At 38.6% G+C, this 18,394-nt stretch overlaps 2 protein-coding genes across 4 annotated transcripts in view; both read left to right on the forward strand.

Moving 5' to 3' along the window:
- The first annotated feature begins 3,008 nt into the window (after positions 1-3,008).
- LOC139980545 (adhesion G protein-coupled receptor L3-like) overlaps positions 3,009-18,394 on the forward strand; it is a 34,786-nt gene continuing 19,400 nt past the window's right edge. Inside the window, exon 1 of one of the 3 annotated variants that reach the window (XM_071992268.1) lies at positions 3,009-3,217. In XM_071992268.1, the coding sequence (XP_071848369.1) occupies positions 3,151-3,217 (67 nt within the window). In that variant the 5' untranslated portion in view covers positions 3,009-3,150. Of the gene's footprint in view, positions 3,218-15,530; positions 16,113-18,394 lie in introns of those variants that run through there. The other 2 variants (XM_071992269.1, XM_071992266.1) reach the window with 2 other exon arrangements.
- Positions 5,402-10,233, forward strand: LOC139980546 (uncharacterized). Its single transcript, XM_071992270.1, has 3 exons — positions 5,402-6,379; positions 8,760-8,860; positions 9,740-10,233. Exons 1-3 carry the CDS (start codon positions 6,228-6,230, stop codon positions 9,940-9,942), a joined length of 456 nt encoding a protein of 151 aa, XP_071848371.1. The 5' UTR covers positions 5,402-6,227; the 3' UTR covers positions 9,943-10,233.

Consider the following 18,394-nt stretch of genomic DNA (forward strand, 5'->3'; position numbering starts at 1 on the left):
GAAGCGAATGAACTCCATGACACATTTCAATGTGTCGGATGAAAGACACTTAGGGGAAGTAGGGGTATTTAGGGGAAGTAGGGGTATACAGGGGAAGGTGGGGGTTATAGGGGAAGGAGGGGGATATAGGAGAAGGTGGGGATATAGGGGAAGGAGGAAATATAGGGGAGGAAGGGTGATATTTAGGAATCAGGGTGAGAAAGGGGAAGGAGGGGAAATAGGAGAAGGAGGGAAATCGGGATAAGGATGGGGATACAGGGGTTGGAGTGGGATATAGAAGTAGGAGGGGATATAGGGAAAGAATGGGATATAGGGGAATGAGGGGGATAGAGGGGAAGGAGGGGATATAGGGAAAGAATGGGATATAGGGGAATGAGGGGGATAGAGGGGAAGGAGGGGATATAGGGGAGCAAGGGGTATAGGGAAAGGATGGGGTATATAGGGGAAGGAGGGATAAAGAGGAAGGAGGGGGATATAGGGGGAGGAGGGTGATATTTAGGAATAAGGGTGAGATAGGGGAAGGAGGGGAAATAGGAGAAGGAGGGAAATCGGGATAAGGATGGGGATACAGGGGTTGGAGTGGGATATAGAAGTAGGAGGGGATATAAGGAAAGAATGGGATATAGGGGAATGAGGGGGATAGAGGGGAAGGAGGGGATATAGGGGAGTAAGGGGATATAGGGGAAGGAGGGTGAAATAGGGGAAGGAGGGTGAAATAGGGGAAAGAGGGGGAATAGGGGAATGAGGGGAAATAGGTGAAGGAGGGGGAGGGGAATATAGTGGAAGGAGGGTCAGATAGGATAAGGAGGGAAAATCGGGGTAAGGAGTAGGTAACAGGGCATGAGGGTGATATAGAAGTAGGAGGGGATATAGGGGGAGATAGGGGAAGGAGGGGAATATAGAGGTATGGGGGACATAGGGGAAGGGGGTATAGGGGAAGGTGGGGGATATAGCAGGAAGGAGGGGAATAAGGGGAAGGAGGGATATACGGGAAGAATGAGTAATAGGGAAAAGAGTGGAAATAATGGAAATAATGGAAGAAGGGGGTTATACATGAAGGAGGGGGATATAGAGGAAGTATCGGGATATAAGGGAGGGAGGAGATATAGAGAAGGAGATGGATATGGGGGAAGGAGGGTGGGTTGGCTAAACGTAGTTTCGTTTTCCTGTCTGACAAATGGCAAAGTCACACCTGAATCGTGCAGGTGTGTCAATCACATTCCCCGTACAGGCTCTCGTTTTTGACGGTACAATATTTTGGTAGAATTTAAAATAATCTGCCTCTGTAACCAGCACGTAACTTGAAATGTGAAAAAGCTCTAACAGGAACAAAGCTGTTAACACACTAAGTGGTTCGTAATAGGCTAATAATGATAGCACATTCACGAAGAACAGATTATCTAGCGTCTCAGAAAAAAAACAAGTTGGCTTTATACTGCAGAAAGAAACTTTCCCTTTCCTTAGTTGTACATGTTCCCACGGTGGAAGATGACGAGCGAGACAGAGAATCAAGTAAACCACAAAGGTCTTTAGTTCAGATCGGTGTCTATTTAAAATTTGTGCAAAAATTTTGCAATGACCTTTAGTGTGTGTTTCTGTGAAAGAAAACACCAAAACCAGACAAATAAAACACGAAACAAAACAAACATATATATGAACATACATATACACGCAAACATTTAAGCGAGGTCATCATACAAGAAGATATAAAGAAGCTTCGTCGGGGAATCGAACCTAGGCAGACATGAGAATGAATTTAAAAAGGCAGTGTAAATAAAATTTGGAAACATTAATGCCATGGTTCAATTGAACGTATCAAGTTGAGCATCAACCCAAGCGAAAAGATGTGAGTCCTTCGTTGAAAGACTGCAAGCCCACTTCTGACACCGAAGGCCGGACTCTCGACGTACTCTCCTGGATGCTTTAGGATTCAGGAAGGATATAGAATTGGGATCGTATGCCTGTATAAAAAGACCACATTGTCAATGCCATTACGACAATACAGTGCCTTGCATCCGATAGGTGAGGTTTACACGACCTTCAGCAAGCACCGACGCGCAGTTCTGCCCATCCAACCAATGAGGCCATTACGGCATTACACACAGCCTGTAGATATCTTAGCTAAGGATACAGTAGATTGCCACCATACTCCAAAAGCCTTATCAAGTTTCTTATGCTGTATGTTGTTCTGTCATAAAGTAAGAGCATACTACAACTATTGAGGGAGGTGAAAGAAAACGAATAACCTACAATTTCTTTTAAAGAACGAATAACATGTGGTTTCATATTTCATTCCCAGGGTCACTAACGTTAAATACGAAAAGAATCTGAGAAAGTTGTGGAATATCTTAATTTAAAGTGCAAATTGTACCTTAATAATTCAAAGTAAGATGCTGATAACAGTGGCGGAGCGGAGCGTCCATATAGTCAGAGGGGCGAATGCCCCCCCCCCCCCGACGGACTCAAATGTACTGCTGGCGCCCTTTTCAGCTTTTTTACGACTTTTTACTTATTCGCGATTAGTGACTTTTCATTGCGCTCCTCATCTAAATATTGACATTTGTCACATTTTCTTGCTGTAATTTTCTGACAAAATGCTCTAACGGCTATTTATTCTTCGTTTATCTGCAAACTAGCAAGGCCCGGAAAGGGTCATTTCCGGCGATCTAGGGAGTATCTTTACTCAAAAAAATTCTGTACGCTCAGCGCCAACCTGTGGTGGCGCTCTGCTTAGATAGTGTCAAAAGCGCCCCACAGACAATTCTCGCCCCCTCTGACCAATATCCCTAGCTCCGCCACTGGCTGATAAAAAGAGTGAGAAACACAATCGTATTTTTAATAGTGATTACTTATACAGATGTAATACGAACAGTTACCTACAATACATATCAATAACTTTGACCTTCAATAATTTCTAGGAAGAGTGTGGTCTTTCTAGCTATGAATGACGTTGCCAATGACCTTAAGAAAGTTTGTTTGCGGGTAGAACAGTACACACGGAAATTGGTGACCATGATTGAAAACACATTCACAGTGCTTGGAAGCTCACAATCGGCTGGTTCAATCTTCATTTAACATCAAAGCTATATTTGCAGCTATTCACAGTAATTCACAGGACTTCAAAAATGTAATTTTCTTATTACATCGAAAATGAGATCAACGATGCATCAACCGTTATTAGTTAGCGTTATTTCATGTCTTATTTTACGTGCTCAAGGTAATGTAAAACAAAAACTTTTTCCTGCTGCTCACGCCAAAGTTTAGGTTTCAGAATTTCCATATCATGCAGCTTGCTTCATTTGCTTAAGATTTGTAAACATTGTAATAACATTTGTAACAACTTTGTTTTTTCGATTATATATGTAAATAATTGCACGTTTCTCGGCCTTTTGGCTGATATCATATGTAGTATATGTTCCCTATTCGAGGGGAATAGTGATACACACATGACGATGACCACCGAGTCTCAGTCTCCACTGGAAGGGGATTGGGGTTGAGAGCGGATCAGTCGTTCTGTTGTTTTGTTGTTGGTTTTTCGTACCCATGCATGTTCTTTCTTGGGTGACTTTTCTTAAAAAGTATATTTGCACGTTTCATGCAGCAAATAAATTTACTTTGACTGTATGGTGACTTTCACACCCTTGCAATGATGTAGTTGGGTTATTTTCAATATTTTACGTTTGTGAAGGGAGTCATGTGGTTGGCATTTGATTCCAAAATCGATCTTGAAAATTTATTGTGTTTTATGTTGAGTAGACAAGGTGAGAATAAATTTTTAATAGGAGTGACAACATTGCTATTTACATCTGTATCAGAAAGCAAAATCTGTCATGCAATGAACAAAAGTTCCGTACAGCTTGAATGTTAGCCGTGCATATACATTAGTAATTTGAGTACATGTGCGTTAGTATAAGATTTGAAAAGAGAACAAGCCAACCTAGGACATCTATGTCGTTGTACTTGCAAATTTTAACCTTTGTAACCCGACAAACATAATTTTGTGAAATCTTCAAAGGTGCCCCTTTTCATAAATTAGGAGTGTTGCTTTTATTGTTCATAAAAAAGGATTTTTCCCGGTTTTGCGATGAAAAGTGCCCTTTTGTTATGTCAAATGTCTTTTTGGCGAGGAATTAATTCAGAAAAATATAATTTAGCAGGTGTTTTTTTGCTGACGAAATATTCAAATACTGCAGTTTGTGGTAAGTAATGCACAAACAGTCCATTTTGCATGTTTCCCTTTGAGAGCATTGTATGATTTACCCACTGAAACCAAAGTCGCATCTCCCATTGCCCTTTGAATTTGGAGTCCCGCTCCCAACTCCAACCCCCCCCCCCCCCCGCCAGTTATTTCAGTAGTGTGCAAGTTTTACGACTCACCAGACTATAACTTATGTACGTCTGCAGTAATGTTGTCCATATCGAATTTATATATAGGCCTACGTGAGAACCGCAACAACTGAAAACTATATGTTTTTACAGTATGTTTTCATACTATTTCTCAAACCAGACTATAACTTATGTACGTCTGCATTAATGTTGGCCTATATCGATTATTGCTTCCGTGATGGGGATATATATATCTGCGAGTATGTGAAACAAGTGAAAGACGTAAAGGTTACCCGTGTCACTGAATGAATCAACATTATAGCTGCATTGTTCCGTTGTATTTTAGTATAGTGTTACTAGATATACTCGACCATGGAAAACTCATAACAATCCATGCATTACTGTGCTTAGATTGTGTGTTACTGTTCATTTTTCCTTCGTGCGTGTGTGTGTCGTTTCTTCATAATTTCGTCTTAACAATTTTAATGTGTATCTGTAAACCGCTAGATATCGGGTTATACATAATTTAATATAAACAAGAGGGTATGTATGAGTCTTCGACCCTAGCAGGATCTACATCATAGGCGAATTTAAAGCGAAAAAAAGGAGAGAGGTAAAATAAACAGATGGAGGTACAAATTTATAGGGTCATTGAACAAATGCATGGATTAAAATAGTACAAAGTATCATTTAATTTTAAGGAAGCAGAAAATAAACTGCGCAGAGGGATCGGGTTATACAGGGAGCTATCACTGTACAAGTTACAGGACACAAGTATTGTTCCCCCTCAGTAAATTGTCGATACTATCCTTAAAATTTTGGTGCCCTCTCAAACTTCAATTTCCTTGCAATGCTACTTGCCTGTGTGCGATGTATCATGTAGTGTAAAATAGTAGTCAACTATATATTCCTACCGAGGTCGAAGGTCAGTCAGCATATGGAAGAAGAGAAAACGTGCTAGATGGGTTAGAAATGTCCGATCTGTGCACAATGATTTGAATTGCTGTTGTTCAACCGATCGATTACGTGTGAGGAATTACATCACAAAATTGTGCAGGAACAAAACATATTCTTCAACCGGTATACTTTTGCGTCACTAACTTAAGGATCCAATAACTTAACTAATCCGATTACAAAGAATCAAGTTTGTCCCAAAGAAGGTTAAAATGGTCAGCCGCGGTAGATTTGGCTGTGATTTGTCGTGGATGTTGACAGGGCGAGAAAACCGGCCATAAATCTTTATTAAACCTGCCTTTATTTCGTAATTAGTTCAAGGAGATTACGTTACTACATAACTATACCATATGGAACGTATTAAATGTCATTTGCTTGTCTGTGATATATACTCGTCTAAACAGTCACTATTCAAACGCATATGCAAGAAGCATGTCGATAAGTTGTCCGTCCATCTTGACAATTAATTAAAATCTGTTGGTTTCAATTGCATGCTGTATAAATAACACAAAATCTGTGTTACTTGATAAAGATTTTAAAGGCGATATCGTTCATAGAATATTTTTTTAGGGCGCTGGCATTATCAAGGTTTCAGCGAGGTTTACTGGGACCCCGAAAACTCACGTGACCTCGGTGGCAAATTTAGATCAGTGAATAGCACAGGCAAGCGTATGCGTAACAAGCCCGTACCGATGCACACATAATGTTATAACAGAGCATTTCAGATTACTGTACTGTTTACCGCAAAGGATTTTCGTACGCGATAGTTTGTTGTTTGTGTGCCTATTGAGTAAAGAATACTGTACGATTTTCGTACAAATACATTCGATTAGACTAGAGTATAGTGACAATAATGGAAAAGGGATCAGGGCAAGGAGAATCGAGCGAAAGAAAACGGCCTTATCCTGGAACGAGCGTAGGTTCAAGTGGAGGAAGGCCTTTGTTGCATGGACCTGACAAAAACAGCAGTGCAAAGGAGCAATAGCGACGAAGAGATGCCACGAAGATCTATCTTCTACGTTCCTATGTATGTCCATGATTTGACTTTTGTTAGCAACGCAGATTTCGCAGAACATTTGCTTCAGGATCACACAAAAAGGTAATGATTTGCTAAGCTAGGCTAAAACTTTATATGGTAATACTAGTACATAGCCTACATAGTAGTACCATAGTATAGGGTATTGTCCTAGGTAACTGTCAGTATTGCGAAGTACAGAATACTGCGAAGTTCGGACACCCCTAAGAAATACACGATTTCACCATAATAACCTACAAGCAAAAGCCAATATCACTAAAAACTAGAAAGCTACAGTTATTACCTCTCCAAAATGACCCGTGCGCAAGTATGTATGTACATATTTGTCAATAAAATGATAGTTTTGGGGGTATTTTAAGGCTTAGGTGTTCGAACTTCGCAGTGTCTATGCTATTGTATTTGTAACATACATGATTTGATGAGCCTAGGCTTTGTAACTAGGCCTATCATTTATTATTTTTCCAATGGACCTAGCGTATGCTAACCTTATCATACTTATCCTAGCACAAAATAGCAGTAAGTGGTATTACTGAGTCATCATCATCACTGTTTGTGAATGCTTGTCATGAAGATACTGTATAGGCCGTGGCTATTCTTACAACTAGTCGTAACAATTATTTATAAACTATTCTTACGACAAAGGCGAATTCAGGCGCAGTAAAGTAACTTAAAGCAACTGCGCATGTACTGTAGTAGGGGTAACCCTAACCCTAAACATAACCCTAAACCTTAATCCTAACCCTAACCGGAAATTATTGTTACTCCTCGTCGTAAAAATAGTACTCCTGGTCATAAAAATAGCAACTGCATATGCGTAGTCGGAAATTATTCTTACGACTAGTCCTAAGAATAGCCACTTTGTTCTGTATACAGTTAAAAATTAAAATATCCTTCCTAAAGAAGACTGACAGGGACTGGGGGTCTTTAGTTTCACTCCTCATATTTATGCCATGGAAAGCTGGGCCTTCTCATCACCAAAAAATAAACTGTTTTTGCCTCAACAAATTGATGTAAATATATTTTCTAACCACTAGGCCTAGGCGATCTGTTCATCCCCACCCCCTCCAGGTTCTAAATTGTTATCAGCTGTCCTTGTTTGTAGAATAATTCTTGTGAATGAGCATTGGAAAGAAAAGTATTAAGTATGAAGCCTCGCCTATGCCCAGTCATAATTAACTAGGCATATAACATAAGACTAAGGCCTATAGTATTAGTAATAAGTATCTGAATTTATTGTTCATAGTAACTGTATTCCTTAATTTTGTAATATGCACCAGTGAGGAAGGCCTACTGTGCTACAAGTACAACCACATGGACCTGCATTTTTTCATATAAAAATAATGCATCTACATAAATACTTTAGAATCACTCCTAACTGATTGACATGTTTTCACACCGCTGCGTATGCAACTAGACCTTAGGTTTTTCTAAGGTCAGCCACAGCTACTGTAGCATACTGTATATGCAATCAAGTTTTAATGGTTCATTTGGGCAACAGGGTGTTATACTGTTATCTACTGACTGTCTGTCCAATATTCCAGCAATCATGTGCTATACATATCTGTGTTTGGGATTTTTGAAGAAACCCAACTGCTATGCAAGAAATTAGGTAAATTAGCCTCACAAATTGATGGAGCATATTAGTACATATAGCTATACCTATATAAACCTTTATATAGCCATGCCTGGAGGTAAGAAAGTACCAGTTTTTTTTGTAGGCCTGATGCTCATACTTTATGATGCTGTGCTAAGTTATCATATTTTGTAGATATAGTCAGTACTATGCTTGTTTTTGTTCAGCTTCTTGTGAATGATCTGATGTTTAGTGTTCAAAAATGATAATATCTATTAAATTTGGTGGCCAAAACTATCTCTTGTGGAGTGTAATCCAGTGTTAATGGTAGTCTGAAATCAAGCTATTCATGTAAACAGGAATTTTTCACAATGGTGGGCTTATGTCATGGACTAAGCTAGCATCTCAATTCTCACCCATGGAACCAACTGCTCACATAAACAGGATGTTTACACAGTAGGTAAATAATGAGTGTACATCAAACTTCGATCAAAAGACTGGACATCTTTTAGCGATATGAAACCAATCAGTTCACTAAGACAGGAATTCAACACAAAATTATCCTTACAATTCTTGTAAGGTACCACAGTTTATGGATATGTTGAAGAAGAGTATGAAAGAATATCTCATCCTTATCTGGGTTTAAATCAATGTGGGTTAACAATATGTTATTATTAAAATCTGCCTAAGTGTTTGTTTGTTACTTTTCTCTTTCATATTTTTTCTTGGGTAGGTATGATAAAAACATGTATGTTTGTAATGATTTGGTCATTACCAGATTCATTATGCATACAATTAAGCTCGGGTGTACAGTAAAATTACTATTTCAGTTATATGATTTACGGACAATTTTTTTGTTTCATTGAACAGGTTTCAAATGCATCTTTTCCGGAAAGATGCCGAAAGTCAAACAGAGGCATTCTCAGCAGCTGTCACCACAGAAAGATCAGTTGACACTCAGAAAGGAGAAGGTAAATTTATATGTTTATCCTTGCATGAATTACAGACTGGAAGAGAAGTGCTAATCTTATATCTGATCTGATGTGATCAGAAAAATAATACAATTTCATTCTCATTAATTCCAAAAGAAAAGAAAAAACTGGTAGCATATTGCTCATCCACTAAAAAGTATGCATGTGTATGAGAATTTATAAAAGTAAGTGGACCTGATATTATCAGAATCTTCTTAAGAGGCAAACTGACTAGTAACAGGAAATTCAAGAGACACAATAGAGCCTGGAACAGAGAAGACATGGTGAACACAAGGAAAGAAGTTAATGGTGTATTGAACAAAATGAGTCAGTGAAAGCAGAGGTATTTAGATAAACTGTGGAGTACAAAGCGAGGATTAAGTAAGGAGAGAGGGCGAATATACTATAGCAGAATACAGAGATGGAGCAGGATAAAGTTAGTCATGTCCTTCCTGTATATTGAGCCCATTCAGTTGAATGGTGCTAGAGTATTCCGTCCGCTCTCCCTATCTCTGCTGTGGTGTACTATGTCTGAGATGGTTAGTCTATGAATTCAGTTACCTGTTGGGACATGTCTTTAATGGTATGATTGGGGAGCTGAAAGTGTTCCCCTAATGGAGTCTCCATTTTCATGGTATTGACCTGTGATTAGAACTGCTTCTTGAGGGTGGTCTTGGTTTCACCAACATACTTGTAACTTCAATATATTCTACTTCAATGCCCTCTAAACTCAATGACACCATTTAAATTGAAATATCAGTTTCCAGTGCTGCATAAATGTGATAAGTTCTAAACAAAAGTATATTTTTAGTCACAGCCATAGAAGCTGTAGCAGGATACTTGCAATCTAGTAACTATTGTTTTATGTTATCTCTACAGATACTTCTGATCCAGTTACTTCAACACCTCTCAAGAAGCCATCTGCCAATGTTCTGTCCAATGTCACCAGTAGGATTAGATATGGAGCAGCATTGGAGAGAAACCTCAGACTGTACGAATACACATTGCCACATTTACATGATCCTGAACAAAAGAGATCATATATATGGCAGGGGCAAGCACTTTTCCCAGACTTTTGTTGACAGGTTGTGCGACATTCACAAACGTTGGATTAGGAGCTATTGATACATCTGCATCACCAGATTGAGATAAATTGCTTTCGTCCATTTTGTTCGATAGTAGCTATGACTGTGAATCAGGAGCTTGGCCACCCTCTAAGTCAGGGTGGGCAAGGTTGGGGAAATTCAACCAAGGAGTAATCATCAGAGAATGGCCAGCTTTGTATTATTGTATATAGGCCTACATGCACAACGTGTATAAATATCTGTATAGGTTTATTTATACTGGTGTTCATTTCCGTTGCCAGGAAGGGATATGATTTGAATGTGGGGGAGGGTGTGGGGGTGGGGAGGGGAGGGGGTCCTCTTTGAAGTGTTCAAACAATGCTACACTTTAGGTCTATCTTCTTGAATCACATGTATATTAAACACCCCTATAGACACGATCAATCAGTGTTATCTCTCACCTTCTCTCATGCACTGGTGTATTAATTTCCTGGCAAGACAACAGTTAGGCATAGTAAGGGTCAGAGGTCATCACAGCTTAAAGAATTGTGTCAGTCCCTGTGGTCTCTTACATCCTGGTAGCAGTAGAGAGAAGAAGCCTAATAGATCAGAAACCATAATCATCTTCTGTTGTGTCTTATTTTCCAGCATCCTTGAAACATGATATCCTTCCCCTTTGAATTCTTGATGTCATAAAGCTGTATATATGTGGTGCATTATTTAATTCCAGTATTTAGACTGTATATATTCTTCTTGTGTATTTGACAGTATCTCAGTGATCTCCATTTTTCTGCTCTTGGTTTACTTTTCTCTGTACTTTCATATCATATCTATCTCTATCCATAGCCTCCATCTCCACATTTTCTTTACTTTCTTCCTCCATCCCTTCATCTGTCTTTCACCCTTTCTTTTTTGACCTCTTTCCTCCCATCTGTTTACCCTGTATGTTTTAGTTTGCCGACTCCCCCCCCCACCCACATCTCACCCCCCAAAAAATGTTCACAAGGTTGACAAGTCTCCCTGTGCTAGTCCCAAGCTAAACACCCTTGTTGTGGTGACCGTTCACTATACTTGCGGATCAAATGGAAAGCCCCGATCCCCCACCCCTTACTTCCCAGTGTCATGAATCGGCAAATAGAAGATTATTCGGAGTTGTTCGTGATGGTTCAATGATCTTATAGTCAGGCATAGGCCTATATGGTTCTCTTTGTCCTACATTGCTGTCGAAGTTTGAAATTAATTAATGGTGCTAGGAACTTCCGGGCAATGTTTAATTTTCTGTGGCAAGAAAAAAAGGCTTCCCCCACCAGTGTCCCTCCTGGTTGACTAGAGCCCGTAGGCATATATGGTCACACAATAGTATAGATAAGTATGATCCATGCAGACAGCTAGTATTTTTTTCCTTCAAATTCAATCCAATTTCAGTTAAAGTTTCGAGTTGTAATACGAGTCAGTCGTGATGAGGTGCCCCATAGTGGGGCTGGGTAACCCAAGCCCGTTGCCGAGTTTTTGGCATTTCGTTGGGAGCCGTTCGGAACAAGAAGCAGGATAGTCAATTCTGGAGTACAGTACGCTGGAAAGCAATAAACTGACGTGAATTAGAAAAAAAAATTGTTTTTGCTTTGACGGCCGATGTTCAGCGAGTCACTTTTCAATGGAATTAACTATTAATTTATTGTTCATGTACTTATTCCCCTTTTACCAATCCTTTCTAAAGAGGGTGGAGCGGCCCCCCATGGCAACGTATTTTCCTTTCCTTTTCCGTTCAAGTTTGATTATTTTTAATTCGGGTCAAAGGGGTGCAAGGACAGGGTTTACGTGCACCGGTTAGAAGGATGGGGTGCAGCTATAGGGCAAGTGCTCTGTGGTCGCCTATAGGGCCCGTTGCCAGGAGTCCAAAATAATTAAATATACATATATGGTTTATGACATAAAATGCTTTGTCTTTCCCTCCTGAAATATAACTAAAATTTATATATAAAATATAATGTAAGTTGTGACTGTGTCTATGTATAATTAATACCTAAATTGGCTGAAATACCAATTGTTCACACATGACGGACTTGACCATACGTTTGATACCCAATGTTGTAATCACTTCAGTCATTTTTTTAACTAATTTGCGTTTTTATTTTTGTGACACGAGTCAGTGTGTATCAGACATAAAGTTCACTATTAGTTTCTTAAGCTGTGAAAGAATGTCGACTCGCGACTTCGGTTACAACATTTCAAATACTTTACTCAGGTTAGTACAAGACTGGCGCATCTGTAAATGTTTGAAATACAATGTTTTTTTACAGTAAAATAGCCTTAGGTTACTGTACTTCTATAGGCTAAACTTCTGATATTCGATACAGCATAAAGCAAGCAGAGCTTTCCAAATCAGGGAATCAAATCGACTTCATAGGAGCAAATGCGTCGAATGCGCAACGCTTGACTTTACGGAATATTTCTGTTACAGTGACGTGGATGGCAACTGCTTGGTAAAAGGTAATTGTGCTTGTTCGTGGGTTTATTGAACAAGTCTGTTTTGAGTGAACCATTTTATAGGGTCACAGTGGTGTCCAGGAAGTAAATTTGCAGTAAATTTGATAGTTTGAGGAAACGAGTTTATATCATCAATGAATAGTTTTAGATTTGCCCCGTCATGGGTCCATATCATGAAGATATCGTCAATGAAACGTAACCACGTGTGTGGTTTCAAGTTTTGTCGAGATAGAAATTTTATTCGGGGTTTCCCATAAAGATGTTGGCAAAAGACGATGCCATTTTGGTACTCATTGCGGTGCCATGAATTTGGATGTAGTTTTTGCTGCCAAATACCAGATTATTGCTGGTCAAGATTAGTTGCATCAATTCGGCCAATTCTTTCTTCGTGGGGGTTTTGCCACGTTTCGGTCTGAATGATTTTTTGCAGGCCGAAATGCCCTCTTCGCCGGTTAGGGATATTTGTGTATAACGAAGACACATCCAAGGTAACTAACAGAGTAGATAGGGGAAGATTTTTTATTTCCCCAATTTGCCGGATGAAATCCGTAGTGTCCTGCACATAGGACAGTAGGGCAAAAACAAGAGGTTGGATGAGAAGATCCACGAGTTTGGAATTTTTTCAGTAGCTGTACCATTACCCGATACTATGGGCAGAAAATAAAAGCGACCGGGTCGTTTTCTAGGAGGTTTTGGTCTAACTTGCGGTCAATGGAACCGTTAGAGACTATCTTTTGGATGACTCTTTTCACGTTTTGTGTGATTTCTTGAGTAAGATCAGAATCCAGGAGTTTGTAGTGTTGAGGGTTGCCGAGTAGTCTGTTGGCTTCCTCTCTGTAGAATTGTTTGCCCATCGCGACAATTGCAGAACCTTTGTCGACTGGCTTGATGACAATGTCATCGCGCTTCCGGAGTTCATGGATAGCCTGTCTCTCAGTTTTATTGAGATTGTCGCGGAAGTCTGGGGCAGAGGTCTGTGTTATAACATCCTCTTCAATAGCCGAAATAAATTAATCAAGAGGCCCACAATGGGCCTTGGGCGGATTCCACGAGCTCTTTGGCTCAAAATTGGAATGCACGTCGTTGGTTTGTTGCGTGGTGTAATTGCCATTTTCGTCGGCAAAAACTTCACGGAGACGTAAGCGTCGATAGAACATATTTAGGTCAAGAGAACGTTTCTGAGCGTTAACTTGCCGTGGTTTAGGGCAAAAATTTAGACCTTTGGAGAGAAGGTTTGTTTCTCCTACAGAGAGTTGGCACTTAATGGTAACAACTGCAATTTTGGTGGTGTTGCGTGCGGTCTGTATCTCTTTGCGACGGAATCTGGGAGACCTGGTTCTTCTTGAGGTTTCAAGTCGGGTTTCACCAGAAGACTTAAATTCCTCTCTTTGGGTGACATTATCACTATTCAATTTTTGAAATTGTCTTGAAAGTAGGGTATGTGAGAGTTTCAAGCATATTTTTGAGATAGAGTCAAGTTTTCTTTCGAACTCGTTCTTGGGCAGTTTTTTTTTTTTTTTTTGCAGTTTTGGTTTTGAAATCAATTTGCTGGCTAAGTTCGTGATTTGTTTTGCGACAAATACTTATTTGCACATCCATTAATTCAAACGAAGCATATTTAAGGATATTTAAGGATTCCTCTCCACTTGGCAAAGCTGTCGCTTGCAGAAAGTGGTAAACAAGCACGGACCTTGATTTTAAGTCCTTTTAGTACCGTTTTGTTTTTACGGTATAGTCTGTAGTTGGAAAGGTGATGCAGATACCTTATGCGTTTTTCGGAAAGGCGTCGAAGCGTTTTCAAAGTTTCAAAGGTGCTCTCCATTTTGAAGCATAGTTGGATCAATTAGATACAAACAGTGAAAGAAAGTTCGTGTTTATGTGGGTAGGATTGTAACCTATTGCAATTGATATAATATTTTGTGATTAGAACATATTTATATAACATTTTACATGTCAATACATTTAAATTAACTTTTGTACAATGTTTACATTATGTTTACTTCATTATAAAACTGTATATTGTCTATATTCTCTGTATATTATCTGGCATTCGAGTTTGTCGTTTCCTTATTCATTTTCTGATCAAAATAGGGGGGAAATATAAACAAATGCACAAGCAATTTTGTTGCATTTGTATTGTTTCTGGCACTGTTAACTATACGACCCGTACTGGCATTGTTGACGTAACGAACGCATCCTTGTGGCATATCGAGTTGCAAATTGCACGCTTGCATATGTCTTGTTATTTGGAATCATATCGGTTAAGTTGTCTTGTTACTTGGAAATACAGAGAAGAAGGTTAACGTAAGTACCAAATTATTTCAATTGCATGCCCAGGCTGTATTCTTGGTGTAGTTTTAGGTCATTTACTGTAAGTCACTGTAGCCGACTGATCTCACGTTATTAATATTATACCAGGTGTGTAATCGGATCATGTATCGGAATTTGCACAACAATAATATTGTTCGAAGTTTGCAGACGGTAAGCTCCGCCCACAAGCCACCAGTATAGAATGTGGAGTCCACGCTACATGCACTGTGTCAATAGTTGCTACCGTTCAATGCTGCTGCGCTGCACTCTAACCCCGAATATAAATTTATTCTCACCTTGTCTATTCAACATAAAACACAATAAATTTTCAAGATCGATTTTGGAATCAAATGCCAACCACATGACTCCCTTCACAAACGTAAAATATTGAAAATAACCCATTCAACTACATCATTGCAAGGGTGTGAAAGTCACCATACAGTAGTAGTATATGTCGCACATGTTTGTTATCGCACATTAAGTTCAAGAATTTCCTGTTTCACACTTCATGGATTGTGTTAAATAAAGGCTGTACTTATTCATTGAACTTACGTGGTTATAAGTTTCATAAAAGTTTCATCATAATAGCGTCATTCATTGATAGTGTGCGTTTGTTCTGTGAAAAAGACATGTTGTAGTGTTGAATGATAATGTTATAATATCAACTCCTCAACCATTGGTGCTCTTGTCATAGTAATGATTATGCACATTTATCCACTTCTTCTTAGTTTCAACCTCTGTATTAAGCTTTCCAAAATGTTCAAAACAACTTTCAGCCGATTTAACGAGCTTCAAGAAAGAAATAAACATGTTAACCAAGTATCCTTTGAATTCATTTTTTTGTATTTTTTGTGTATACATGTTAATAATTATGTCAACAATCCGGTTAAATAGTTTAAATGATGGAAGAAAGGAAGAGAAAATGGCTACTAAGCAATAACCTGTATCTATAGACCAAGACTTATGGGCAGAGTGGTTATGAATTTTCGTAACCGCATTTCTAGTTTTGATAGTGATTACTATGTAGTACGAACAATTACCTACAATACTAACAACTTTGACATTCAATTATTTCTAGGAAGAGTGTGTTCTTTCCAGCTTATTCGAATTTGTATGAATGACGTGGCCAATGACCTTAAGAAAGTTTGGTTTGCGGGTAGAACAGTACACACGGAAATTGGTGACCAGGAATTGAAACTGATTCACAGTGCTTTGAAGCTCACAATCGGCTGGTTCAATCTTCATTTTACATTAGAGCTATATTTGCAGCTATTCACAGTAATTCACAGGACTTCAAAAATTTAACTTTTTTGTTACATCGAAAATGAGATCAACGTTTAATCAACCGTTATTTGTAAGCGTCATTTTATGTCTTATTTTACGTGCTCAAGGTAATGTAAAACAAAAACTTTTTCCTGCTTCTCACGCCAAGTTTAGGTTTCAGAATTTCCATATCATGCAGCTTGCTTCATTTGCTTAAGATTTGTTAACATTGTAATAACATTTGTAACAACTTTGTGTTTTAGATTATATATGTAAATAATTGCACGTTTCTCGGCCTTTTGGCTGAGATCATATGTAGTATATGTTCCCTATTCGAGGGGAATCGTTATGAACACATGACGATGACCACACAGTCACAGTCTCCATGGAAGGGGATTGGAGCTGAGAGCGGATCAGTCGTTCGGTTGTTTGGTTTTTCGTACTCAGGTTCTTTCTTAGGTGACTTTTCTTAAAAGTATATTTGCACGTTTCATGCAGCAAATAAATTTACTTTGACTATATGGTGACTTTCACACCCTTGCAATGATGTAGTTGGGTTATTTTCAATATTTTACGTTTGTGAAGGGAGAAAAGTGTTTGGCATTTCATTCCAAACTCGATCGTGAGGATTTATTGTGTTTTTTGTTGAGTAAACAAGGTTTTGCGATGAAAAATGTCCTTTTGTTATGTTAAATGTCTTTTTGGTGAGGAATTAAGTAAAATATAATTTAGCAAATGTGTTTTGCTGACAAAATATTCAAATACTGCAATTTGTGGTAAGTAATGCACAAACAGTCCATTTTGCATGTTTCCCTTTGAGGGCATTATGATTTACCCACTGAAATCGAAGTTGTATCTCCCATTGCCCTTTGAAATTTGGAATCCCCCTCCCAACTCCACCCCCCCCGCCAGTTATTTCAGAAGTGTGTAAGTTTTACGTCTCAGGAGACTATAACTTATGTACGTCTGCAGTAATGTTGTCCATATCGAATTTTTATATAGGCCTACGTGAGAACTGCAACCACTGAAAACTATATGCTTTTACAATATGTTTTTCATACCTATTTCTCTAACCAGACTTTAACTTATGTACGTCTGCATTAATGTTGGCCTATATCGGTTATAGCTTCCGTGATGAGGATATATATTTATCTGCGAGTATGTGAAACAAGTGAAAGACGTAAAGATTACCCGTGTTACTGAATGAATCAACATTATAAGCTACATTGTTCCGTTGTATTTTCAGTATAGTGTTACTAGATATACTCGAACATGGAAAACTCATAACAAGACCATGCAAAAATTATGTTATTTCTATTACTGTGCTTAGATTGTGTGCTACTGTACATGTTTTCCTTTCTGCATGTGTGTGTGGTTTCTTCATGATCTCGTCTTGATAATTTTAATGTGTATCTGTAAACCGCTAGATATCGGGTTATACATAATTTAATACAAATAAGAGGGTATGTATGAGTCTTCGACCCTAGCAGGATCTACATCATAGGCGAATTTAAAGCGAAAAAAGGAGAGAGGTAAAATAAACAGATGGAGGTACAAATTTATAGGGTCATTGCACAAATGCATGGATTACAATAGTACAAAGTATCATTTAATTTTAAGGAAGCAGAAAATAAACTGCGCAGAGGGATCGGGTTATACAGGGAGCTATCACTGTACAACCTTCAAATGTTCAGGACACAAGTATTGTTCCCCCTCAGTAAATTGTCGATACTATCCTTAAAATTTTTGTGCCCTCTCAAACTTCAATTTCCTTGCAATGCTACTTGCCTGTGTGTGATGTATCATGTAGTGTAAAATAGTAGTCAACTATATATTTCTACCGAGGTCGAAGGTCAGTCAGAATATGGAAGGAGAGAAAACGTGCTAGATGGGTTAGAAATGTCCGATCTGTGCACAATGATTTGTAATTGCTGTTGTTCAACCGATCGATTACGTGCGAGGATTTACATCACAAAATTGTGCAGGAATAACATGATGGTTTCAAAAAGTATTCATCAACCAGTATACTTTTGCGTCATTGAGGATCCAATAACTCAACTACTCCGATTACAAAAAAAATAAGTGTGTCCCCAGCAGGTTAACATTGTCAGTCGCGGTAGATTGGGCTGTGATTTGTCGTGGATGTTGACAGGGCAAGAAAACCGGCCATAAATCTGTTTTGAAACTGCCCTTATCTATCCGTAATCGGTTCAAAGAGATTACGTTACTACATAACTATACCATATGGAACGTATTAAATGTCATTTGTTGTCTGTGATATATACTCGTCTTCACAGTCACTATTCAAACGCATATGCAAGAAACATGTCTATAAGTTATCCGTCCATCTTGACAATTAATTAAAACCTGTTGGTTTCAAATGCATGCTGTATAAATAATACAAAATGTG

The sequence above is a fragment of the Apostichopus japonicus genome, chromosome 15 (genome assembly GCF_037975245.1).
Source record: "Apostichopus japonicus isolate 1M-3 chromosome 15, ASM3797524v1, whole genome shotgun sequence".
Lineage (NCBI taxonomy): Eukaryota > Metazoa > Echinodermata > Holothuroidea > Aspidochirotida > Stichopodidae > Apostichopus > Apostichopus japonicus.

Bases quoted from the DNA above. Each gene is read 5' to 3' on its own strand.
- LOC139980546 (XM_071992270.1), top strand. From the start codon at position 6,228: ATGGACCTGACAAAAACAGCAGTGCAAAGGAGCAATAGCGACGAAGAG. The intron at 6,380-8,759 runs GTAATGATTTGC...TTCATTGAACAG, and splicing joins CTTCAGGATCACACAAAAAG to GTTTCAAATGCATCTTTTCC. The intron at 8,861-9,739 runs GTAAATTTATAT...TTATCTCTACAG, and splicing joins TGACACTCAGAAAGGAGAAG to ATACTTCTGATCCAGTTACT.